General features: G+C 44.7%; 1 protein-coding gene across 3 annotated transcripts in view; it reads right to left on the bottom strand.

Annotated features, from left to right (window-relative positions):
- Positions 1 to 1,630: 1,630 nt before the first annotated feature.
- LOC139650648 (activated CDC42 kinase 1-like) overlaps positions 1,631 to 26,779 on the bottom strand; it is a 33,180-nt gene continuing 8,031 nt past the window's right edge. The window contains exons 2-18 of one of the 3 annotated variants that reach the window (XM_071527377.1): positions 22,166 to 22,343; positions 19,561 to 19,631; positions 16,277 to 16,546; positions 15,281 to 15,433; positions 14,575 to 14,738; positions 14,073 to 14,192; positions 13,768 to 13,894; positions 13,415 to 13,561; positions 12,853 to 12,947; positions 12,407 to 12,601; positions 12,074 to 12,165; positions 11,592 to 11,636; positions 10,721 to 11,154; positions 9,266 to 10,486; positions 6,928 to 7,023; positions 5,496 to 5,626; positions 1,631 to 4,686 (exon numbers count right to left, since the gene is read on the bottom strand). In XM_071527377.1, coding sequence (XP_071383478.1) covers positions 4,680 to 4,686; positions 5,496 to 5,626; positions 6,928 to 7,023; positions 9,266 to 10,486; positions 10,721 to 11,154; positions 11,592 to 11,636; positions 12,074 to 12,165; positions 12,407 to 12,601; positions 12,853 to 12,947; positions 13,415 to 13,561; positions 13,768 to 13,894; positions 14,073 to 14,192; positions 14,575 to 14,738; positions 15,281 to 15,433; positions 16,277 to 16,546; positions 19,561 to 19,631; positions 22,166 to 22,328 — 3,531 coding nt within the window. In that variant the 5' untranslated portion in view covers positions 22,329 to 22,343 and the 3' untranslated portion in view covers positions 1,631 to 4,679. Of the gene's footprint in view, positions 4,687 to 5,491; positions 5,627 to 6,927; positions 7,024 to 9,265; positions 10,487 to 10,720; positions 11,155 to 11,591; positions 11,637 to 12,073; positions 12,166 to 12,406; positions 12,602 to 12,852; positions 12,948 to 13,414; positions 13,562 to 13,767; positions 13,895 to 14,072; positions 14,193 to 14,574; positions 14,739 to 15,280; positions 15,434 to 16,276; positions 16,547 to 19,560; positions 19,632 to 22,165; positions 22,347 to 26,779 lie in introns of those variants that run through there. The other 2 variants (XM_071527380.1, XM_071527379.1) reach the window with 2 other exon arrangements.

The following is a 26,779-nucleotide window of genomic DNA, read 5'->3' on the forward strand; positions in this document are numbered from 1 at the left end:
TGAAATTGCATATTATAAAGCAAGAATTCTACACACACACACACACATGCAGAAGGGTTTCTCTCCCAGATGGCACAAGGTGCACTCTTTTGTGCACCCCAGCACTTCTCCTTTGTCTTGCTCCCTCTTTATTCGCCCCTTCTGTTTTGTTCAAACCAAAATAATTTCTCTGGGGGGCTCGCTGCTGTCCGGCCCCAAAACAACTGGAACAAACAGACGTTAATAATTTGCCCGGGGACTGAGTAATGATACTGTGCACAGACACAAACACACGTCCACATATCCCAAAGATGAATGGACGGCCTGTTGGGTCGCTCATTAGTAAGCAGAAGTTCAGCAGCCCCAACAGTAGGGAGAGGGAGAGGGAGAGGGAGAGGGAGAGAGAGAGAGAGGGGGTTAGACAGAGAGAGAGAGAGAGAGAGACAGAGAGAGGGAGAGAGAGACAGAGAGTTAGACAGAGAGAGAGAGAGGGTTAGACAGAGAGATGGTTAGACAGAGAGAGAGAGAGAGAGAGAAAGAGGGTTAGACAGAGAGAGAGAAAGAGGGTTAGACAGAGAGAGGGTTAGACAGAGAGAGAGAGAGAGGGTTAAACAGAGAGAGGGTTAGACAGAGAGAGAGAGAGGGAGAGAGAGACAGAGAGTTAGACAGAGAGAGAGAGAGGGTTAGACAGAGAGAGGGTTAGACAGAGAGGGAGAGAGAGAGAGAAAGGGTTAGAGAGAGAGAGAAAGAGGGTTAGACAGAGAGAGAGAGAGGATTAGACAGAGAGAGGGTTAGACAGAGAGAGAGAGAGAGAGAGAAAGGGTTAGAGAGAGAGAGAAAGAGGGTTAGACAGAGAGAGAGACAGAGAGCGAGAGAGAAGGGTGCAAGTAGGAGGGAGAGGAACATAATCATAGATAATGTGGTCCAAATGCTGTGTGTGTGTGTGTGTGTGTGCGTGTGTGTGCGTGTGTGTGTGTGTGAGACTGAACAAGAGAGATAGAGAAAGAAAGGAGAACTCCTGCAGTTCTTTGCTGTCTTTCAAGATTTCTACCAAGCAAGCCGCATTGTCCAATTTATTCGGTAATAAAGTTTTATCGACAATTGACTCGGAGACATTTTAAAATTATCATTAGGATTCCTGCCGCATCATCAATAAACAAATTAGTCGGTTATATGCTCATTTAATTCTCGCTACACTGGAAACAATTCATGCACTGTGAACCGCAAAGTGCTTGGTGTTGCAACAGGGTAAGAGGGTCAATTCATATCGGGATTGCCGGGATCGATACGGTCAACACATACAAGGTCTGGGGTCTATTTTCTCCCAGGGATCAAGGCCTCACATTGTCACAGTGAAAGTCAATGATCATAACAAACACTGCCTAATTGATTCAGATTGATCTGTCACACCACACACACACACACACACACACTTCAAGGCCACGAGGGCTGGCGGAAAGATAGTGGGTTGGATGAAAGCATGCAGGCAATTTAGAGAGAACACAATGAGCGCACAAACCCAGGAACCAATCAAAGGACACCAGACATGATGGGACAAAACCTTGAGGATAGCTATAACCTTACAAAGGCTTTACTGTACAGCACAGATCAAAATTTGCATTCATTTCATTCCACTTATGTAACAGTCTGTATCAGCGTTATGAAAAGTACTGAACTCCATATCCGGCCTGATCGAAGGTAATTCAAAGGTGACAGGGAAGAGATCCACAAACGGCAAGAAAGAGGTAAAAAATAATTAATTCTTTAATAAAAAATACATTTATAAATTCGGCAGCATGAACTTCTCTCGAACAATTCCGTCAACCCGGGAAGAGGGAAACAATGGAAACCAAATATACAATAGCCATTTAAAATAAAACACTTTCTGGGAAGCAAATACATACAAATGAAAAAAAATAAAAATAAGTGGGGCAAGTTGGATTGAACGACAAACAACAGCAAAACCATATAAACCGTGGAACTTAAAAATGAGGAGGGTTTCTGAAGAGACGGAAATGGCGAACAGAGACTTTAAAAGAACTTAACAAGAGTTTTAGAACATCAGAGTTTCAACACCAGAACAGGAGAACGTTGCTTTGGGTCGATCATAACACCACAAGGTTCACTTCAGTCCTTCTAATACATCTACAGCAGCTTGGTATAAACAAAAACAACAACAACACATCAACAGACTGGGGAGACAAACTGCGTCACCAAACACTTCACACTGAAAACACTTTTAAGTGACGGTAACTGAAGACGGGCATCGTTTTCTTTTCTGTGCGTTTGAATTACTGGGTTACATCACCACGACACAGCGATGAAAGCGCCATTTTCACGACCGGATGCCACCGACTGATGCACGGACTAAGAGGTTACGGGTTCTACAGCAGCCATATTGCACACAGGAGGAAGCTTTACTGAGGCCGCGGGCCAAAATCACAAACGTACATCCTTTATAAGCATATTCTTTAGGCCTCTTACCCCTTAATTACCCCTCTTTTTCTCTGGAGGGAAGCATTATAGGCATCGTGCGTGTCGCACATAGATTGCCTGTCCCGAGTATTAACTTATTTCCATTCGTTGTTTACATAAAAGCTCATTTTAAAAAGGAAAAGTATGTGGAATGCCTTCTATTTCCCTGTGCATCTGAACTAAAATGGGCAAAAAAAAAGCAATACAGGCCCAAAGAAATTGACGCAACAGCATTAACAAAAGCTTTGTTGTCTTTGTTGACAAAGTATTGACCATTCATGGCTGCGGGCTCAACTGTGACAATACACAGTCAAGAAACGTACTGTCGCACGGTGAGTATACCCGCAGCTGACGTTTCTCCCCCCACCATAAATTATTGCCCCCGAATGTGCTGACCGGTATATCACAGTTGTGGTTTTAAGTGATGATTATGGGGCAGGATCTGCGCCTTGGGGTAGATTTCACTACGTTGCTGTTATTAAGTGGCGGTGCAGTCGAGGCGCACGCACAAAACAGCGAGCTGGCAGCAGTTTTCAGCTGATGCGCGGGAGTTCTGTGTGAGGGCAAAGTGCTTAGAGGGAAGGAATGAGGAGAGGGTGCTGCATCTGGGGCGGAGGAAGTTTCCACTGAGGGTGGGTGGCCCATATATGGCAATATTCATAGATGGGTTTTCAGTTCAAAGGGGTACACAATGAAATAATTCCTAAAAAATGGCCTATAGCTTGACCAGTAAGTCAGTTCTACTTACTGGTAAATTCTAATACCTTCCTTTCTCTCTGAACATTATGTTCAGAACAACACGGAGAGAAATCTGAAAAAAAAATATGCATGCAGTTTTTGCCGCAAATATATAAACTTCAACTTCTTTTTATAAAGTCTGCATATACAGTTTTGTATATGCATAACAATTCTCAGTTTTATATCTTCTATAAATCAAATAGAGATCTGTAGGTAATATAAAAAAAAAGAAAAGAGGAGAACTTATCTGAATCTGAATCCCTCAACAACTTCCCTCAACAAACTCCCCAAAAATGCATCATATACGAATGGCCGACCCTCTGAAAGTCGCCGGTGAGCTTCTTGACAGTGGGGGAGAGTCTAGATGGATATACAGATATACAATATTTCACTTTAGCACAGCATTTCACTTCCCTCTGTAGGCTTTCAGCAGCAGTCAATCTCCAATATTATATCCCCAGCCCTCAATATCAATAACTGTCAACAGGCAAAATTACTTCTTGCACAATATGGCCCTGGACACTGAATGAAATAATATTAGTTGTCTACTTTGTTGTGTTTTTGTAGACGTGGTAGAGGTGTGATTTGTAGACAAGGTTTTCAGAACATTGGGGAGTGATGGCTCCAATACTGGAGCTCGGCTTTTAACGAACTACAGAGAGACAGTATTTAGGTTTAATTATGAAACTGCTCCGCTCAGGTGAAACGGTCACGACACTTGGCACATCCTGACATTTGTTGGAAGCGGTGCGCTGAATTATACTGTGACCACTTGGCAAAGAGTGGACTTTTGAACAAAGTGCTGCCATCTTGTGCCGTGGGCTTCGACTCCTCGCCTCTTGGGATTCACTTCCCACCTGATTCTTCAATGTCGTTAACAACAGAAAGGGGGAAAGTATCTCCCTGCAGTTGGTCGACAGTGTAACTGTGGCAGTGGCAATACCTGTGAGTGAGTCTGACAGGTGGAGTATGACAGCACCCAGAATCTGCGACCCTGTAGGGATCGGTTAGGGTGACGTGTTGCGGTGAGCTCCTTCAGTGAAGCGATAAGAACAAGGTAGGAAACTGGTAGGAACAGGTTGACTAAATGGCCCTGAACGCAGAAGTACGGAGTGTCCTTTTGCCCTGCAACGATTTTGGAGAGATGGTGGAGTGTGCATATCATCTGCAGTTTCTTATCAAGTGCAACTAGCTCGTAACTTCCAGACCAGGGTCAAAATATGAATCAAGTTTAACTCAAGTCTTTTTTTGCCCCAGGCTAAATTCCTATATCCATGACGAGTATGAACGGAGCCATGATGTACTTTGTTATTTTATCCCAGTTCGTTAAAAATGTGCTCGATTCTTCCGTACTCGAATCGCAATCATCTGACTGGATGTGCGTCTGGAGAGTCAAAATAGAAGGGACAGGAGCAGCTTCCGCCTCTTCTGATGACATTTTGCTTAGGATGAGGTTCAGTTGAGAAAGCAGCAGCTGGAGATGTCTGTCACCGTCTGCAATATGAGGAAGATTTACATTAGACTGAGAAAATCATGAGCTAGAATCCCAGGAATCAGCCTAGAATCAGCCTAAATCAACTTGGGTGTACTTTTGGATTGTCTTGCAAGAGATACTTCCACTTTTGAGGATTTTAAAGCGAGGTACACCTTAAGTAGTTTATATATTCAAAACCATTTCCATAAAAATAGATTTTTCTTCTATAGATCTACAGTGCAGTTCAGCATAGTAAAGAATAAAAACTTTTTCAGCCTAGCTGCCAAATGTGAGATTTAGCCTCACCCAACTCTCATTAAAGGAGCACAGCAGCATTATTGTTTTCTCATTGCATCATAGCCGCCTGTCTCCTTGCTGTTTACGTCTGCTATTTACTTTTTCAGTTAACTTCCAGTAATTCATATTTGGAGGAGGGGGCAATTTCTAGCAGTTGAGGCCGGAGATGGCAAAGCTGACCTTATATCAGCATTTCAGGGCTTATTGATTGAATTCAATTTCTTGAAACAACGCCCAACCAAGTATTCAACAAGCATTATTTATTGTCACAATGACAGATAGCTTCAAGATGCCAAAGATGCCAAAGATGCAAGATTAAATATCTGGAAAGTTTTAGATGCACATTGGAGACACTGGGAGCTATAAAGAGTGTCAATGTTAAATCAAAGATTCTGTCGAGGCAATCGAGGCAACTTCAGGGCCAGATGGATAGTCATTAAAAAATGTATGATCCAATAAAACTGAAAGTTTTTGTGTGGGGAGCCATGACCTTAAAGTTTAGGAAACACTAAAATACACAATAACATATTACCTCTGCCTGGTTGTGGAACCATAGTTATCCAGCATCTGCGTGCTGGCCACCTCCAGGTTCCAGTCACACATCTCCAGCAGCTTCAGACACTCTGTTCTGCTCTTCAGACCCAGGCAGAACAGCTGCTCCACCTGCAGAGACACAAGGAGCCAGGGAGGGGTGGAGGAGAGACATCAGTGAAACAAAGAAGGGAGCAAAGAAGTATTGAAGTGTATCCAAAGAAGTGTATCCAGTGTTGCATGGACTATTTTGATTCATCAAGATGTTTTTTCAGTTTATAATTGACTGTTTAGGGTGGAGATTTATTTTTCCTGTTAAGCCTCACTCACTTCCGGATTTATACAAATATAGATACAAATACCAGCTGTAGCATCTCCACACCCCTATTCTAGATGACTTTACATCTGGCCTGCTTGCACAGTCTGATCTGTGTTTATACATGATCCTGCACATATTCTGGACATATTTCTGTGTTACCTGCAGTGCACACTCTTGGTAAAACAGTAGTCCATCTGTAAATCTGGTAATATGAATATGTAACGAAGTGCATTTGCATAACTTGCATATATGTTCTTGCACTGGACTGTAAATTTGCAAGTCTGTGAACTACAAACATCTCTAAATGTGTAAATCAGTCAATAGCCATCTTACCTAGCATTATTTTCAGCCAATCATTAGGATTCTTTTATTCTATTTGTATTTAGTTTGCTGCTGCAATGACCCAAAGTTCCCTTGAGGATCAACAAAGTTCAGCTCATCATATCCTGGCATGATGCTTTAAATGACTGCATCTGTACATAGCTATTTCCTTTAAAACCGGTGAAAGGTAATTACAGGAAAGAACTCAAGGCCCAACCAGCCATACAGTGTATCTCTAAGGACCCGTGCGCAGTGCAGCAGTATCTCACATTGTGTACCACTGAAGGCTCTGGTTCCCTTTTAATAATACTTATCTTGAGGCACTGCAACGTTATCGCCCAACTCTTAGGGCCCTTATTTTGACGAAGCGAAACAATAAACTTCTCTTGATGCCCTTACCTTGAGCTGGCGCAGCGGCACTTTTTTTTTCCAGGCAGTCCGCTACAGTTGTGTAATATCTCTTTTTTGTATTTTACGACCATGAGAAAGCAAAAGGGCTGCAGAAATATAGCGCTTTGCTTTCGCTTTTTATTCTTTTTATTATTTGTCTGTTTCTTCACATGTGACTTTCTTTTAATTAATGTCTGGCATGTTTATTGTTTATCAACTAATAGCTGTGTTTTTGTTTATACGGTGCTGAATAAAAACGGCAATATAAATGAGTGACGTTTATTATTGTTATAATTAGAAGAATCATAGTGCGGACAGCCCACACTGGAAATTTTACACCCGGGTTTGATAGTTGCCTGCGGTGCATAGGTTTTCTCAATGGAGTGCGTCTGAATGCTGTTACCTTGAGGTAATGCACGGCTTTCTGGACATTCCAGTTGTGGTTCTGGAGGGCAGTTTGGCACTCCTCTATCGTCACGCCATGAACCGCCTCCTGCACCTGCACGACACAACATCCACCACAGCGTCCGCATGGGTCAGTGTGTGTCTCGGCAAACGTCCAACAACACCTTGATTCCCCATGACTACCATTCCTCACTCCCGTTTATGGACCTCATTTCTGCCAACGTAAACATCAGCCTTCCTAGAACTACCCCCATGAGCACTACACACACACACTCAAACACACACACGCATGCACGCATGCACACACTGCTGAGTCCTTTCCCAGATGATGAAATCATCTGCATCAACTGAACATTAATCCTTTGAATACATACCACTTCTAAAACTGATTATCAAATAAAAATATTCTCATACTTGAACAGATTTGTTTTTTTCAGACTTGACAATGATTTAATCGGAGCTCTGCTGTTTACATTTAGCTACATCTGAAATAGCCGATGCTCAGGATCTGAGCGCCGCATTTTAAGCGTCTTTGTATTTGAACAGACTTTTCAAACAATCCCCTGTCTCTTCACAGACTGGAAAATGATATTTGTCTCAGTTCCAGTAATTACCTTTATCTAAATCCATCTTAAGCTTACTCTAATATCGACAGTGATATTGTAAGATAACACTGACACATTGTTCCTGAGTGTGATGAGGCTTTACACTGAACACAGCCAGTTGTAGATGACTAATCATCTTAGTGTGGCTTAATTTCCCAATGTGGGATCAGTTAAGTAATATTACTACCACTATTATTCCTCCTCCTGCTTATGTATGTGCATATGTGTGTCTTGCATTGAATTCCTCTGCCCTATACTGTATGTGGGGTCCCATATGTCTTCTGTGCCCAGTGTGTCAGTAAGCACTGCAGTCATGGATCTCAGCATCCGCTACCAAATGCCACATTCCTGATCGATGTAGAGCCTTGGGTGAATCGCAGATTGTGATTCCAATTCAATAGGTTGAATCAAAGTCAGAATCGACTGGCCAGCACCAAGGAGCCAATCAAAACTGCAATTTGCGTCTTTGAAATTCAAATTTCATCAAAATGAACATGGCCTTTGTCTCAAAAGAACATTGGCATGTTTCTGAGTAAGTAAGTAAGTAAGTTCTGAGAAGTTGTCACGTTCTTGTGTCTTTTCGCTGAGAGAAAATGAAAAAGTCTTTGAATGCTACTAAATGGTTTGCACTGAATAGATATTCAGATGGAACTTCCTATTTAACCTTCACACAGATAATTAGTCTAATTCATTGGCTTTCACAAGTGTGCTCCCAGTCTTGAAATTATGTTTTCCTGTTACACATCAATCATAATTTGGTTGTAATATTGAATTCCATTTGACTGAGGAAGTATTCAATACACTTATAAAGTACAGTTGGGTGCAGTTAAAAATGCTGTGAATGTGTCACACACATTGTAAATGGCTCACTCTTTCACTCTGGCTCAGACACAGACATGCACACGTGCACAAACACACACACAAACACACACACACTTCTTCCTAAGAGATATGACTTAGGTGGGCAACTAACAACACAAAAATTACGTTATGTTGCCCCCTGGTGTTCAATAAAGGTAACTGTAATATACAACAGAATGTTTTTCAAATGTTACCAACTGCACCTACAGTAATTGAGATATAAATTCAAGTCTCAACAAAAGGAGTCAAATAAAGCACAAGTCATATATGCACTGTACTGTGCTAAGTAGCAGTTATCCGGACTTAAGTCTTTCTTTGGGACATGACAATTAAATTATCCCATAAGGCAGTAAGCTTGGCTTTTAACAAACCAGTTATTGTGGTCAGCTATCATCCTCACAGTCTTCTCCTCCAGCTGATCCTGCAGAATAACCCTGTTCATTGCCTTGGGCTCATATTTTAGCTCTGTGATAACAACATCATCTTGTGCTAATAGCCACATGCTCTCTTAGATTGATTACACACTCGAGCGGTGGGAAATTAAGAAAGGATGGCTTTGTCTGGATTAACGGCAATAGAATTTGTTCTAATTTACAAAAAGCAATCAAAGTAGAAATAAGGATGGAAATAATAGACTTCAAAAAGCACCACGCTGCATGGGTTTGACACCCATCATCAGAGAGAAAGAATGCAAAATGAACACTTTAAATCACTAAAGTAGTCAATAATGATGTCTTTCATCACCCAATATTGACTTAAAAGGTAATGTACCAATACATTTTAAGTAAGAAGTTTTCATCAGCCAAACATTGAAAAAGACAAGCAATTAAAATAACTACCCCCAAGCTAATTGTTAAGCGCTGTGCTCACCATTTTGACCCTGTCAGATGTGTTCCCTGCTCCCTCTGTCCTGGTGCAAGAAGCCAGCACTCCTGGTGCAGCTAGCGCCTCTGAACAGACCCGGGGCAGACTGACTGACGTCTTCATCCCTGACCGCGTCCCGCCCAGATTGCTGTTATTGTTGGAGGAGAAGTTAGCCTTCAGCTCGCCCGGCTGGACCAGCCCCTGTCCCTGGGCGTGTCCCTGGAGAGTCTGGCTGTTGACCACCATGGGTCTGACTGTAGCAGTGTTGGCATGTCGTATGTGCCTTTCCTCTCCGCCGCTGACAGGTAAGCTCTCGGCCTCCCTGAAGAAGCGGTCGTAGCGGTCAAGGTATGGCGGCCTTTCGGGCAGGAGGTAATAGTGGGTGTTACTGACTTTGCGCCCGTCACGGACGATGGGGAGGATACAGGGGCCCTTGCCGGCTGGGTCCTTCCCCTGTGCCTGGGCTTGGATCACTTTGGGCGCAGCATATTTAGGATCTGAGGCAAAGCTGTGTGTAGTTGGCATGAGTTTAGCCGGAGAGGTGGAGAGGTAGGAGCCATAGGCATGTGCAGAGGACGGGCAGGGGGCGAGGGGAGCTGGCATGGCGTTGGGGCTGACAGAGTATGCTCTCTGCTGGGGAGAGCCCACCACGAGGCCCATGGGGCTCGGGGTCCTGGAGCCAGGCTGGGACAAAGGGTCCCTGGGAGGGATCTGAGGCGGTCGGTCCTGGTCTGTGCCTGAAACGTCCTCTATGGTGCCAGTTGGTGTCGGGGATAGGGAGTGGTCCCCCGACCAGCGAACAGATGTGTAGTCGCCCCTTTTTATGGGGCGAGGGGGAATGGGGACACGGGGAGGGATCTGGGGCTTGTCCTCAGTCAAGGAGAGGACAATCTGCCGGTGCACGTCCTGCGTCTGGGGAGATGAGGCCAAGGTCTGGGACGGGGAGGTTGGCCGAGGAGCACCTCCAGTCGGCACGTTGAGCCTTCTCATGCACTCTTGCTGGAGCTCTTGGAAGATCTCGGCGGACTGGGAGAAAGACGAGGAGGGGACCTGGCTCTGCTTGCTGGGGAGGAAGAGGTTGTCCTCCAGGCCCGGTCTGTCTGGACCCCTGGAGACAGGCGCCTCACCCTCCAACTTCTGTCCAGAGGGGGGAGGCTCGTTTGGGTAATAGACATCACTCTGTTCCTCTTCCTGCTGCACCTGCTCCATACTGTTGATAGAGCTCACCTAATTTAGAGACAGAAAATTACTTTACTTGCATTGAAACATGCTCAAATTCACATATTGCCCATCTGAACATATTTTACAACTTCAGTACAACCACTATGGTTATGGTACTGCAACCGGGTGATAGCAGAGGAGCAGATAAACATTCCATTTCCCGTCTCGGGGATATATTCAGGTATGGTCGCACGAAATTTTGATGTAATGTAATATGTGTTCTATCACCTCCTACCGTACCTCCATATCGTCTTCGTCTTGGGCCACGTCGTCATAAGCCGGGGGCGGGGGTAGCGGTCGGGCATCCCAGTCCACCACCGGCGTGGGGTGGAGGGGGCGGGGCAACGATCGAGACGGACTCTGAGGTGGAGTCCGGTCCAGAATATTCTCCGCTTCCAAAGCAAGCTTAGCCAGTAAGGGGATCTGGATTTCAACTACAGGGGAAGGGGAAGGCGTAGGCGGGGGGAACTCCTCCCCAAAGTCTATGAGTGACACTTCACTGTTGGGGGTGTGGCCCGAGCCCGAAGTCCGGCCACCTCCCTGTTTGGAGGCGGAGACCCACGCGGCGGGTTTCAGTTTGAGGCCTTTGACGGAACCCGGTTTTCGTAGCGATAACCTCTTGAGTCCTGTAGAGGTCACATCCTCATCCTCAGTTACAGGATCATAGCACGGTTCTGGAGACACAAACGCACAATATTTTAACACTTCCTTTAGTTGTTTGATGCTGGAATAGTTCAGAGAGTGATGGCGACAAGGCACTTTATGAGCGCATTAGTCCAAAAACACCAAACGACAAGACACATGCCAATCTTCTCCAAAAACCCTCCAGGTTCAAAGTTAGTCCTATAATCCACAGCACGGACACTGCACACCTGTTAGAGGGACGGAGGGCTGGGAGAGTGGGAGATGGAGGAGCGATGATGCTAGGAAGTGAGAAATAAAAACAGGCCACAGAATCACTGCGACAGGCAACGGACGGAGGTCAGGAAAAAACAGAACGTGGGGAGAGAGGGATGAGAAGAGAGAGATGTACCTTTGAGGAGTGGAGCTAGGAGAGAACAGAGAGGGCAGGAGCAATGGGTGAGGAGCTGCTGAGAGAGACCACACTTACTCTTGACCAACACCGCTGGCTGAGGGGGGCGGGGAGGGGGATCCTCTGGAAATTAAAATAAAAAAATACCACCACCGCAGCGGGAGAGAGAAACGGAGAGAAATAAAAAAGCAAATGAGAGCAGCAAAGAGAGCAAATGATTAGGAAAAAAAGGAAAAAGGAGCAAAAGTCAGATTGCATATGAAATAAAAGCTTTGCAAGCAAGAACCGGAAACAAAGAAAAGCAAGCAGTTCTGGTAGTCCTTCCTCCAGTGTAATATCTACACTGACCCAACCATGAGTATTAAAGTGAAGCCATTATTCGGCTCATAATACATGGCCATGACTAAAGGAGAACTGATCAATGGTGCTAACTGAGCAAACTCAGCGATGGTGGATATCTCACTGGTCCTAGAAGAGTGGCCGTTGTTTTTGTCAATCAAATGGGTCATGGGTCAACTGGGACATGGTGTAAAGTCTTTATTAACAGGTCTGCTACTCACTTTTAGATCGACCTGGTAGCTGAGTGGCCCGAGTACCACTGAGGTCTAAACCAAGAACGTCAGGAGGATCCATAGGATTGCCTAGGTACAAACTGGGGGGAGAGAAAGAGAGAGAGAGAGACTTAAATAATCATTATACTGACTAACCATTAGCCTGCTGTTATACTGCTGCAATGACCTGGTAGAAATTTATAATAAAGTGCTACTGCCATCTATTGGTGAGTGTTTAACACTCCTATTCCTCTAATCCAGCAAAACCTAATCCGACGGAGTTTACCAGCCAAATTTTACTGTTTGTAAGAAAGTTAAGAATAAATAAAGGCCAGTCCTTACTCGTCGATCCTGTCAGCGAAGCCCCAGCAGCGATGAGGGTCAGTGTCTCCGTGGCCCGTGTGGATAAAGCTGTTCTTGAGTGGCCGGCTGATGTCATGGGCCGACAGACCTGCGACCGATGTCACCACGTTCCTGGGGAACTGACCCACCTTCTGCGTACGCTTGTTCTGACCACGCCACCAGTAGTTCTCCGCCCTAGAAGATGTAGAGATCGAGAGGATAAAAGTTACATAATACTTTATAAATCAAATGATTAAATGTTTTTGTATTGGAAATCTTACCTCATTTTGTAAAAGTAGCTACTTTTTTGTGGTTGTTTGATTCAAATGGTGGATATCATGTAAATCAACAGTGAGGTGGGCAGACTGGTTTGGTACATCAACCAGATTAGGATCTAGGCTTCCTGTTCAAATAAATCTCTCATTAACAACCATAAGAACACCCACCTCCCCTCAATGATGGTGATGATATCATTGATCTGGATCAGGAGTTTGTCCGGCTCGTCAAAGTCCTGGAGGGCACACATGTCCGTGGGCATGGTCTGAAAAGGACACACACACAGACACACACAGACACACACAACTATATGTGAGACACTACACCAATTTCAGCACAGACATACCGAGGCAAATTTTTGCTTTGAGTGAACTGGTATGCGAGGGCCATGTTACCAGCTGGTCTGTTCTGATGATATGTAATTGCAGTTGATGGCCTCTGGTGAGTTTCTCCTTTGGAATAGATCCACTAGGTGGAGCTGTTAGTCCATTTATGCAAAGATGGATTGCTAGGGTAATTCTCTGTGCAGTAAAGGTGTCCAAGTTGCCCATGAACTTGATTTTGCATCATGGGCTTTGCATGGGAATGGAGGGGTTAAGACTCATTAAGTTCACACAGCATCTTTTATGGTTACAAACAAGGCTACTGGAACCTGTGCTGAAGCGAAACACATTTGGATTGAAAACCCTGGACAGAAACCTGCCTGCCTGTCCAAAGCGACTGCTTCCCTACCTCGAGCAGGAACTCTCGCAGGGCGACGAAGGTGGGTCTGTCATCTGATTTCTGAGCCCAGCACTGCAGCATGACATTATAAATGTCCTGGGGACAGTCCTCCGGCTTAGGGAGACGCTCGCCTTCCTTATCAATCTTATGCAGAATCTGAGACACATTTTTTTCCACAAAAGAAAAAATGGAGTGACAAAAGAGGGTTTACTGAAGAGTAAGTGGATCTGTAAGAGTGTGACCAGTTTTGTGATCATTTTTGAATGTGAGCTGTGTTAATGTAGGTACAATGCACTTGTGTGTAGATATATGTATATACTGTATATCTTTCTCTGTGTCTGTGTGTGTGTGTGTGTGTGTACCTGGCTCCCGTTCAGGCCCAGCCAAGGCTCCTGGCCGTGTGTGAACATCTCCCAGAGGGTGACTCCAAACATCCATGTGTCTGTAGCATGGGAGAACGTTCTGGTCTTCAGACTCTCTGGGGCACACCTACAGCAGGAAGAACAACAAACTATAACCTGGGTCACCCATGAAACCAATCATCTACCTGTCTGTCCAAGGGTAATCCCCCTCTTTGGCCGAGGGGAATGTATTTAGCCTCTCAACAGGGCTACTCTCAAAAGAGACACAAAAGAGATTAAAAGAAAAATAAGACACATCGACCCACCATGCGAAGGGGACCTTGCGGTGCTCCTGCATGACGTAGTGCTCGTGGTTGTTAGGCAGAGCCCTCATCAGGCCAAAGTCTCCGATCTTGACTCTGTGGGCTGATGCCAGGAGGATGTTCCTGAAGAGATTGGGTCCGATTTTTAACACTTTTATGTACATTTTTAAACAAAACTCACATGCTTGTGAGGGAATTGTGGGGAATTCTAAAAAGAGATTAAATAAGTTTAGAAAGTATTCTGAGCTCTAGTTGTCTGCTAGACAAGAATCAACCAATGATGGCAAGCAAAGAGGGTTGTCCCCCAGGTTCATCCAGCCAATCAGTGGCTCATTTTGCTTGTGTGCCAAGTCCCCAAAAAACAGCCTGTGCTGTAGATTTCTGAGTGGAGGAGAAGTGCTGCAATATAAATTATTAAAAATACCCCTTCTTTAAAAAGGCTTCTGACTCCCTACAGAACTTAGTGAGAGATTAGGTCGGCCTTAAAAAGCCTTCTGGGGCCTACCTGGCTGCCAGGTCCCTGTGGATGAACCTCCTCTGCTCCAGGTAGGCCATACCACAGGCCACCTGCACTGCGTACTGGCACAGTGTATGGATCAACACCGGACCCTGAGGACGCACGCAGCGCAGACGCTCCAGCAGAGAACCCAGAGGAGCCAGCTCTGTTACCTACAGCACAGGGAGAGAGACGGAGGGAGAGGGAGAGTGGATGAAAAGAGTAGATGTGGGTAGAAAGAAAGAAGTAAAGAAGAGATAGAGAAAGAGACTTTGGCAAGAGCTGAATAACAACATGACCCAAACACAATGGGGCCACGCAAATCCAAAATAGACCAGAGGAAACGACCAGAAGGTTACACTGAGAAGAAAAGGACAAGGCAGAAATGTCAGCTTATTTTAGTCCTCCATCTACTTGCTTCCCTCCCTTCCTCTCTCCTTTCCCTCCTCCATCACTCTCTCTGGTCTTGACAAAAGGCCCTGAGATGTCTGACCTGATTTTAACAGACCGCAAAGGCAAGAAGCAAGCTGAGAGTGCTTGAATGCGGCATTTGCACTGTGTGGGTGTGTGTATGTGTATAAGCGTGTGTGGGAAGTGTCAGCGACAAAGTAAGGAGAAAGCAAGTATACTAGTGACTGATGTGTGCACCTGCGCATGTATTAATGGGTCTATACATATCCCTCTGTATGTGTTTACGTTTGTGTGTGTCCACTACCATCTTCATGGGGTGTGTGAGCACCACACCATAGAGGCGAATGAGGTTCTGGTGGTCCAGGGAGTGCATGGCGTTGACCTCACAGATGAAGTCGTCCAGAGCGTCCGGCTGGCTCAGCACGTCCGTCTTCAGACACTTCACAGCTACGTTCAGCTGGAAAGCAGAAGGATTTCAGATGAGTGTGTGACAATACATACTATCTCCAGGCTTGCAGCATGGCGTTGTTGATCAGTGACGCTGAAAGGCACAAATGACCCTAGAGACTGTAGGCACTAAGATGAAACCATATCCACTCAAGCAAAACTCTACTTTAGTGAGGGCATTTTTGTCCAGTCCCTTACACCCCTTAGGTGAAAGTCTCTAAGGCTGTATTCACACTATTCAGCTTTTTTCAAACTCACAGTGCCTTTTTTTACTCGTGTCTTTTAAGGCAGAGTGAAACACTTTATCAAATTGATAGAAGTTCAAGTTTTTACAGCAGCGCACATGACTTGGACCACATTTTTGGGGGCCGACCAATCACAACAAAGAGGTGGGCTTTGACACGTAGGCAGCTGACAGCAACAACAACCAGCATGAAAATGGAGAAAGCACTTGCATAATAGTTGGTTGAATAGTTGGTAGTAGTTGTTGGCAAATTCTCAGAAACTCTGATTGTAAAGATGAAATCACACTGGCTGCGTTGTGTGTGTGTTGTTTCTGATAAGAGTTTAAGAGTTGTTTTGCTGATAGTGGCAGCTACTGCAGCTATTTTGAAACAAAGTGTGCGTCATGCACCCTACTTTCTCATATTACTGTATCAGCGCAAAATGTGGACGACAAAAAAAGTGGAATAGTGTGAACATGCACCAAGTATTTGATATACAGTATATCTCCACCATGTGAAAAAAGGGTTCCTTTTCCTCTGGGTTTATGGTTTTAAATTAATGTTTTCCTGTTGGTTAGAAAACAAAATCAATCTGTTGGGCACAGCGCCAAAATGTAAGGCCGCCTCACCACTTTTCCTGAGGGCGTGAGCCACTCTCCTCTCTTGACCACGCCGAAGGAGCCGTCCCCCAGCTTCTCGAACAGCGCCAGGTCCTTCTCCGAGATGAGGCAGGTCAAGGCCTGCTGCTGCCCGTCCTGCGGAGCGCCGCCGCCGGGCTGCGGGGCCAGGACACACTCCCCCAGGCCCAGGGGAGGGGTGGGGGACAGCTTCCGGAAGGAGGAGGCCGGCTGGCCCTGCTGTGGGAAGTCTCCGCCATCCGGGCGCTTTCCACTGAACACCTAGGGAGGGACAGAGGGAGAGAGAATGAAGCTGGCTGTGCAAGGGGCCAAGAAAATGAAACTGGGCACTGACCATAGGCTTTCTGTGACTAATGCATTTGCTTGCCGTGTAAGCGTGTGAACCCTAATATAGGACATCCCAACTGTGTGTAGCTGCTCAGTGGGTGAAAAATACTTTCATGGAGGCCCACATTTGGCCTGCGGGACCCACAGTGTTTTATCTTACAGCTTTTATTAGTCATTGAGCTATCTGCTGGGCCACTTTGTACACAGAAGACACTGGGCTGTCTCTGGAGAGGGTGAGGGGGAGGGGGGGGGGTGAAGGAAGAGGCCACATACTCATTTACCATTCAGAATTCTCTATCTCCCTCTTTCCCCCTTCCTTTCTCCTTTCTGTCTCTATCAGTCTGAGAAAACTCTCTCTTACTCTGACTCTCTCTATTTGAATTTCTGTATCTATCTCTCTCTTGCTCTCCCTCTCCCTCCTTTCTCTCTCTGTTCAGTCCTTACTGTACCTCACACACCCCAATTCATTCTTTTCCACTCCTCCTCCTCCTTCCATCTTTAACATGATACAGTGAGTTTCTTCATCCTGTCTGCTTCCTTCCTTTCCTCTTTTACACCCGTGCATGCGTGCCTAGGCCTGTGTGTGTGTGTGTGTGTGTGTGTGTGTGAGGTGTGTGTGTGGAGGGGAAGCAGAGTCCGATTATGGCCAGCGCCCAGCGGTCGGACCACTTGGCCAGAGGTACCACCACACACAGATATACACACACACAAAAGCATAACTACAGCCAGAAGCTCTTCTGAACAGACTAAATGCAAAATATATGCGCTGATGAATGAATGCACAACACACGGATGAATGGCTTTGCACAAAAACGCATAGCTATGCAGTAAGTAAGCAACTATGCATATATACAAACAAGCACACATGCACACACACACACACACTTATCAGCAGAGGGGAAAGAGAGAGAGAGAGAGAGACTTCCTGCCTCTTGGCTTAAGCGCTGACAACACGGCAGGAATTACTTAGCTGTTCGGAAGCAGTCATTAGGAAGCACTATTAGATTAGGCTAACTGACCTGAATGTTTCTGTGTGTGTGTATGTGTGTGTGTGTGTGTGTGTGTGTGAGTGCATAAGAGCATTCCATTCACCTCAATGTGAACCCATATAATGCGCGTGCTGTGCAGAGCCATTGAAGGGGAACCTTTGTTTAGAAGTCCTAGAATTGACTGTGAGGATATCTAGCGAATATGGACGCAGACAGACCGATGCTGCTGTCAGATATTGAGGCTGATACTAAGCTAAAATAATGGTAATAGTACCAGAGAATATCCCTAATAGTAAAATCCAACACCAAGACTCATGTATAACATGTCAGAAACCAAAGCAAAGAAACTTAATTTCTACTTTTTCATATCTCTCTAATGGAGTACATCATTTTTTTTAATGCAGTAAAGTAATGTGCTGTATTGTTCAATAAAAGTAAAGGAACGGATCTGAATTCAGTATTGGCTGATGCACAAAGGTCAATCCTGAGAATTGCTGTCGGCAGTGAAAAAGAGGTGTCGGAGGATCTCCAGTGCCATACATGTTTGACCTGACAGATATAAACAGTAGCGAGCGGTGTGTGGTTTCACCAGACGTGACATAATGCTGCAGACCTTTTTAAAAACACCACATCTCTGCGGTCAGTGTGCGTGTCTGTCTGTGTGTTTGTCCCGGTGGTAAGTGGGTCTCAAATAGGAGGCCCGACATTCAAAAGATTCTGAAGATGGCAGAGCAGAGCAGCACACACACACACACACACACACACACGGGGGGGGCTGAGGAAGCAGATTACTCTGGCTGAGGATGGTGCCAGAGGCGGAAACAGACAGGTGTAATTATAGAAAGCCACCGCGGTCCTCTGGGCTCCACTACTTCCACTGACAGCAGCCAGCACACACACGCATACACACACGCGCACACACACACACACTGAGTATTGGCAGGCTTCTCCTCAGTATTCCTTTACCAAAACATCCTCTGAGCCTTAGTGTGTGTGTGTGTGTGTGTGTATATGTGTGCACATGTGTGTGTAAGGCACCTTTACTTTTTATATATTTTAATTTTGTTTTTATCTAAGGAGAGTAAGTAATAGTTATATTGGGAGTCGTGTCTCTTTAAAAACAGATCTCTTCACACTTCATGAGTCAACATTTCTATGAATGTAGCGTACGCTGAATACGTAAGTCACCAGCCCTTGTCACTTGAGTCGTGGATGTGTGTGTGTGTGTGTGTCTCTGTGTGTGTTTGTGTCTGGATGTGTACGTGCTCATCCTCATGTGAAGGGTCAAGCTGTCCTCCAGCCCCCAGACTGAGGAATGTTCCCCCACAAACACACACAGAGATTTGAAGAAAACAGTCACTTTACTCATTATGAGAAAACCAAGCTGAGGAAACATTGGGGCTGAACTTCCTACTCTAAGTACAGTATCCAAAGGACAGGGGCTTCTTAGCAAAAACAAACAAAGTGAGGAGCTCTAACTGAACAAGAGGCACTTGAGCTGCCTAATGTCCCACCATAATCACCATGATATATTAAATATTGTTAGATAATATATGTTATACTTACATATCCATTAAGTAAGCTAATTAATGCATCAATTAGATAATATGGCTATGGCAACATACATGTCTAAGTATGTTGAACTCTTAAAGCATTAAGGAGTTATAGTAGTTTCACAAAAATCAGTTGTTCCTCATTAATATGCAAATATATACAAGAAGGTTCTACTCTATAGGAGGAACCTGTGGTGTAAGTATGAAGCTTCTATCATGTATTGCTCTGGAGTTATTGTGTTGACAAGAATGTGTCTACACAGATAGACAGGCAGACAGACAGACGCCACCATGACGACATAATGTCAAGCATACCATGTACCATAATAAATAAGCGCTCTGTGTGTGTGTGTGTGTGTGTGTGTGTGTGTGTGTGTGTGTGTGTGTTATGACTGTCACACTCCACCTTGCTCATCCAGGACTTGCGCTTGCACATGGCTTTCCTCCTCTTCACAGCCTCCCATAGTCGTCTCTGTCCTTTATGAAGAGAAAAAAAGAAAAAAAAGAGACAAATTCAACAATTGTAAAAGATGGAATAAAGGACAGGTCGATCTCAAGAGGAGTTTTAAAAAGTCGATCCAGAATCAACATCGCCCCACTACTGGCTTGGGTTTGTTTGTTTATACTGCATGAGGAGGATCCAGATAGTATCAGTTAAGTTTTCAATTACAGAAAGGTATACTATACTGACTTTCAATAAGTTCCTGTGATTGAAACAACTTTTCTCACACTTATAGTGTTGTCCTATGTGGCAAACCCCACCCATCAGGAACTCAAAACTGGAATAAAACAAACTAAGAACTGCTTGCAATACTGTTCAATTCAAAATACCTGGGTTTAATGTGAAAGTGGGTACAGATGGGAGAAGGAGGAGAAACGGAGGGAGGAAAAACAGATGCGAGAAGAAATATGACGTGAAAAAAACAAGAACACAAAAGTACATAAGAAAAGACAGAGAGAGAGAGAGAAGCAGGAAAGGAGTGAGCTGAGCGAGGGAGAGAGAGGTGCGAAAGTAAACGAGAAGCACAAGTGGGTGTAATTAGTCTTAAGCAGGAGGTTCCTTAGCGTGGGCCCCGAGGGCTCCGGTAACTGGATTTAGAACATTACTGCTGCCTTCCCCTTCACTCACACACGCACACACACACACACACACACACACACACAAGCAGACAAAAGCCTCAGCAGTGCAGTGCCCCTTCCCATTGTGTCTAATTACCAGTTGTGACTATGAAATGGTATTAGTGGTATTAGTGACGGAGGATTTGCTCCAGCTATTGTGAGGGCAGGCCAAGGGAAACACTGCCATTACAGCAGACATAAGTCATACTTCAGGCTATATATCCCCATATATAGGCATATAGCAGCAGAGCGAACGTGTAAGGAAAACACCAGGCTAAACTGCTCTGTATTCATCGAGATCAGCTTGGTATTTTTTAGGCTTTGTAATCCGACTGTGTATAAAGGTAAAGAAAAATGGACTGCATTATAAGCTCCGCCGCTCTTAGTTGTTAAATCAGGTGCCAGCTAGTCAGAGGAAGGGGAAGAGCTGAGAGGAGACAAAAGCAGTCTGGTTATAATAATTCAGGACAGGAGAAGAGAGAGAGAGGATAAAAGAGAGCCGGGCAGGAAATTGTATTATCAACCATCATTCACTGACCCGCCAAATGGATTTTCAGAGTAGACTAGGATCTCCAAATGATACCTGCTTACCGGCCAAAGTAGCTGGAAATGCATCTTCCAAGCTACAGTCAAAGATTTACTAATATTTGGCTGGTGTTGGTTTCCCATTTCGAAAGAGAGGGTAGATAAGTAAAAGGAAAGAGTGAGCAAAGAAAATGAAGCAGGAGTCTCTAAAAGTGAATGAACGGCTACGGGACAAAGGAGACAGAAGGAAGATGGGAGGCCTGTAGAAGAGAGCCAGGCTTCGGACTGGGCAGGCAGCCAGCAGATAGAGGCTACTGGCTACCGCCTGAATTCAGGAGAGATGTTGCAACAACCACAGAAGATGAGCGAAATATACTCTGTGTTTAATTCAAGCCTGCCGACGGGGGTGGTGGGCTGGTAAATTGCTGTTGTGCCATGCGATGCTACTGCTTAATGCATGCAAGCCAATTCCTAGGAACTAGAAAATCTCTGTCAATCATCCCCCTCTGCCAGGCATTAGCAGCAACATGCTATCTGAGCCTGTCATTCTGTGGCATGTGTTTTTGCTGGAGGCCGTCATTTTTTTCAGGCTTTATTTATTCAGGAAACGTTGGCTGGGCAAGCTTGCTCTTTTTGAGCAACACCCTGCTATTTATCATACTATAAAGGAATCTCTGTCTGTATGTGTGTCCTTCGCATATCTTGAGAACCGTTCGTCCGATCTACTTCACACTTGGCGGGCATATTGCTGGGGACCCGAGGACGTGCAGTGTCGAGTGTGAAGTTGTTTGGATGAGCGGTTCTCGAGAAAGCTGCAAGCAGCAATACCGGAGGCCAAGCAATCGGCCCGTTCCGAACAGGCATGTTTTGAACGGGCACTGCACTAGTTCATACAATTACACACATTCACACCTGGTAGCCGCCCAGTACAGCCAGTCTTTACTGTTGGCTACTGAAGCACTTCAGCCTTGCTCAAGGGCATCTCAACAGTAGCTGCTTAGGTGGGAAAGAGTGTTACACATTCGCTTTGCCCACCCACATTTTCCCAGTTGGACCAGGGATTCATATTGGCAATCTTCCAGCCAAACCTTTAGACAACCGTTGCACTCGCATTTATTGTTGTTCAGTCTGTTGTTCAATGTGCTGCTGTTGTCTTGACAAGTGTAACATCTAAAATCACAGCAGGACTGAACTGGATAAATAAAGCTTAAATAAATATTATACTGATAGCTTAAAACCAGAATATGGTTGTTTTCTTGAGGCATTGAGATACACAGATATACACACACATACTGTACATACTAAATGCTTTCACAAATATAAAACACTCTCGCACAGTAAACTTGCTCCTTGACACACTCTCTCACCAGGTCGACCCATGCCGATCTTCTCCAGGTCTTCGTTCTTGACATAGTCAAAGTGCGAGAGCCGCGTGACGTTGAGGTCGTCCCGGATACGCAGGAAGTACTGCTGCAACTGCACCTCCATCAGCAGCTCCAGCAGCCATTCTGTGCCCTCCTCGCACTGCATGCTGCTGCCCAGTTTCTGCAAAACACACATGAAAAATAGGAAACTCAGTTCAAAGGAGTCACTCAACACCCTCCTCTGAGTGGACGCTACTGCCCCATATCTGCAAAACACACACAGAGAGAAGGGAACTTTAAAAGGTTGACAGAGCTAACAAGTCATACATGCAAATTTCCGGCTGCTGTAAAACACATTGGAAAATCAGAGAACGATTGTAAAAAGCCATTCTGTGCTACTGCCCAGTTTCTGTAAAAACAGGTAGACAAATAGGAACTGAGCTCAGAGCGGATGGAGCCGCTCTGTGCCCTTTCCTGATTGCTTACTCCATACTGAAATTCCCACTTACGTACTCAGACGTTTACATCAGTATCCTCATACTGTACCCAGACGTATCATAAACACGCATACACACACTGCAAACTGGGTTGCCCAAATTGGCATCCCAACATAAGCAGGAACATGAAGGGCACGGGGCCAAATATAACATGGGCTGCTTGACCGTGGGCCAAGAAATGAGTGTACATTGATTTTACTTCAAATGTACCAAGCAGACATTCATCACATAGGTCTTCTGTCATCGTGGTGTTTGCTAATATGCCATTTACTCAGCAAGTTATCTCAAATTTACTCCTTCAAAGTAATCAAATGACAAAAATAGATCAAATATAGAATCAGTCATCACTCTCTGGAAAAAGCAGGTCCTACTTTGGGCTGCAGACAGTCGGCAGACAGAATTTGCACAGACAGTCCCACAGTAGACAGAGAGATGCACGAGGTGAACGAGGCACATCTGGTGCCCATAAGTCTCAGTGAAGACAAATGGGAGGCTGCTCATCCATCTGACCACAATGTACACTAGATCCCTCCATACGCCAGGGAGCCGGACCATCAATCTTCCACGTCAAAACACACACCGCTCGGGCTTAAAACATCATCAGTCACTGTCTACTTACTGTATCCCACTGAAACTAGCACCAACTCATCGTAACAATGATTTAGCGAGGGCCTCGGTCGGTTGCTTATATTGCTCAGTATGATTATGAGGCCACGCTAGTCCACATCACCCATCCATAACCTCATGTAATGCAGTAATAATTGAGAAATGGGGAGGGGATGCAAAAAAATGTGCATGTGAATAAGCTAGTATCAGAGCAACGTTATTCCCAGTTGTGACTAAAGGGTGGTTAACACATATGGCAACCTAATCCACACAAAAATCACAAACCTTCCTAATCTGCAAAGATTGACAGGGAAGCCTTTGGGTCATGCTCTAAGGCGTAGGGGTCATGTTCCATTCAGTAGTAATTGGGCTCTGTGAATGAGGAACTTCCTGTGCTGGTTGAGGCAGGGTTACAAGGTCCCGGGGTAAAGGTCGTGGGGGTCACATGCTTCCTCTCTGTCATTTAAACTTCTTAATGGGTTTGGTTAGAGGCCACTTCCTACGTCTTAATGGCTGTGACCCTAAGAGGAAAGGAACTGCTCTCTCGCTCTCTCTCACACACAAATGTACACCTAATGTCCAGCCATATGGATCTAGTTTATATGTGATCACCCTCAAAACACACAGAAAATACGCATCTACAGTGCCTCTTCAGCGCCTCTTCAGCAGAAAGGCTAAAATCAGAGAGTCGTCCTGTATTTCCATGAAATTCAGATGCGAGGCCTCGCCGGGGCCAAGCTGCTGAGAGCGCTCAATCCCCAATGGTTTTGCCAGATGTCTGTATCCTGATACAAATTCATCGCAACGCACATAAAAGTGGGTCAGACGATATCTCTGTTGCAATGTCCAAACGCGCGGCTTCGGCTTTCCAAGTCAGCTGGAAGCCAGCGAATATGGGCTTTGTCCATTTTAACAGGTTAAACAGGCTAGAAATTAGTTTCTGCTCAGCTTTGCGCTGTCAAAACATCCTGTAATGTTAGTAGCTTGGATAGAAATCATCTTCACAATATAGTATAATAACCTATAACAGCTTGGTCCACTGTAGAGAGATGCAGGCTATACTGCAGGCCCGTGGCATTAAGATTAACTACAGCTGCAGTCATTTGAATCCCTCAACATATTCTGCATTTTGCTGCATCATGCCTCACCCCTTCCCTAAGAAATATGATATAGAAGCATTTTTGACCAGTCTGGTACCATGCTAATGTGCCACAGGCTGCCCTACTGTGTTGCATGCTTTAGACCTCAAAGCTTAAATTTTCCCTAACTGTCAACAACATCTATATGATACCTCTTTGTACTTCTGTTTGTGTGTTTGCTGCATTTATGACAGAGGAAGAAAGAGGTTAATACTGGGATATACACACAACATATGGATTGCACCATGCAGTTTCTGTCTACAACACCCTCTTCATACATATATAGCCTGAAGTCTAATATTCCCTGGCAGTCAACATGTTAGTGTTATTTCTCTAGACAGTGCCAAAGACGTAAGTCAGCATCCTGTTGGGGCTCTTTCCATGACACTGTCATAGCTGAAGCATGAGGGGTCAAAATCAAGGTTCACACTGTACTTGAGTCCTCATACTGTACTGCTTTCTCATATTTGTCTACTTGTCTAGTCTAACTTAACTCATATCTAACTAACAGATATGTGCATCACTGTTATATTTCTGTCCCATTCAAAGAAAGTTGCAGCATGGGACTAAGACATCATACATCTATGTATAGAAGTGGTTAACATGGGTAGAGGCTATCTGACAAAGACCTTAAGGCTGAATTGTTATATTGTTACCAGTTTAGAGTCTATTAAATCCTTTCCTCCAAGTCTTGACTATTGCTTTCATGTGTAAAACCTCTGGTTTCTAGCTAGGCATGGCTGCTGTAGGGTGAAAAGCTTAAGGCAACACTACAATGGCCTTTTATCAGCGCATTAACCTGTGTATTAACCTATGGAAAAGAATAGTAATACTCTGTTAGCACATGATGGACACCCCCGAATATACAAAGTCCTTACAAGGGTGTAACGGCACAACATAAATGCAAAGTGTACAAGCGTAATTGTTCATACTGTAAATTGTATTGTTACATTAAGCTTTAGGGACTTTTTTCAGGTACTTGCTCGGGATTATTGTGTACTTACACTACTTTTCCATAGGTTAATACATTAGACAAGTTAATACACTGGAAGAGACCATTGTAAAGTATTACCAAAAATAAATATTGCCGCTGTGTTGACCAAGTTTGACTCTGCAGACCTTGTGGAGGTGCGAGGGCCGGAAGAGGAATGCTATGTTCTGCTGTTAGGTGTGACTTGTGGCAGGACAGTGAGGAATCCCAGCCGGGACCAGAGGTGCAGCATCGGGGCATGACTTGGACTCCAAATACTAGGAACTCACATTTCTAAGCCATCCCCTTTTTTTTTAAATCCTTCAGTAACAATATATCAGTTCTTGAACAAACAGCACCCAAAAAGGGTCCCATGCTTGATTCTGGTGGGTCTCTACATGACAAATGCTAATATTTTTAAGGATAACCAAAGTGTCTTACATCACAGACCACTTTATAGACTCAGTGTTTCCTCTGCAATTTTATGCAGCAGTGTTGCTTGGGGGGGTAAATTCATTTTTTTCCACATCTGTCCTTGTTTTGATCCCAGCTCTGGTACTAATGCAGGTTGCAATTTTAAAAACTTTCCTCTTTGGATGCATTTAATAAACACACTAATTCTAAGCATTAGGACAATTCTCCTTTGTGTTTTAGAGGGAAGCTTGTCTTTTTTTCTGGTTGTAGTGGTAATTGTCTTGCTGTAGTGGAGCATCACTGCTGAATGAATACAGCGGAAAGACTGAGACCACTTTGCAATCAAAAGTATACACCTACTGTATTCCTGGAGAGTGGGGTAAACAAAGTGAGAGGAGAGTGAGAGGTGAGAGGGTGAGAGAGAGAGAGAAAATGAGAAAGAGGGGAAAATGAGAAAGAAGGGAAAATGAGCGATGAAGGAATTTAGATGGAGAGAAGCAACATGATGTCCCTGGTGAGAAATGCCTCTGGCCTGAACTCATTCCTCATGGTGGTGGAGAAACGCACGCACGTACGCACTCACACACACACACACACACACACACACACACAAAAACACCTCCTGGCTAGAGTCATGTCCTGTATCAGATCTGTTCTGCTCCAACATCCTGCTGCAATAACAACAACGCTCCCTGAGGACAGCCTCAGTCCAGCTGGAGAGTCCACACACACACACACACACACACACACAGACACACACACACACACACAATGCTTGTATTTTTACAAAACCCTAAATAGTTTTGCCTATATAAGGAAAACAGTATCACAGTTAGGGGTCAAAGCATTTTGTCTACAGAAGATGTTAGAAATCATCCACACAGCGTTCTATAATCATTTGCAGTGTTCAAACTTATGAATAAACTTAATGATTTGAATTACAGTTCCTAAAATTCATGCCATATTATAACAACAACAAAAGCCCTGACTA

This window comes from Centroberyx affinis, unplaced genomic scaffold, assembly GCF_046629955.1.
Source record: "Centroberyx affinis isolate AG114_WGS23_722 - 3 ecotype Tasmania unplaced genomic scaffold, CSIRO-AGI_Caff_v1 ptg001526l_1, whole genome shotgun sequence".
NCBI lineage: Eukaryota > Metazoa > Chordata > Actinopteri > Beryciformes > Berycidae > Centroberyx > Centroberyx affinis.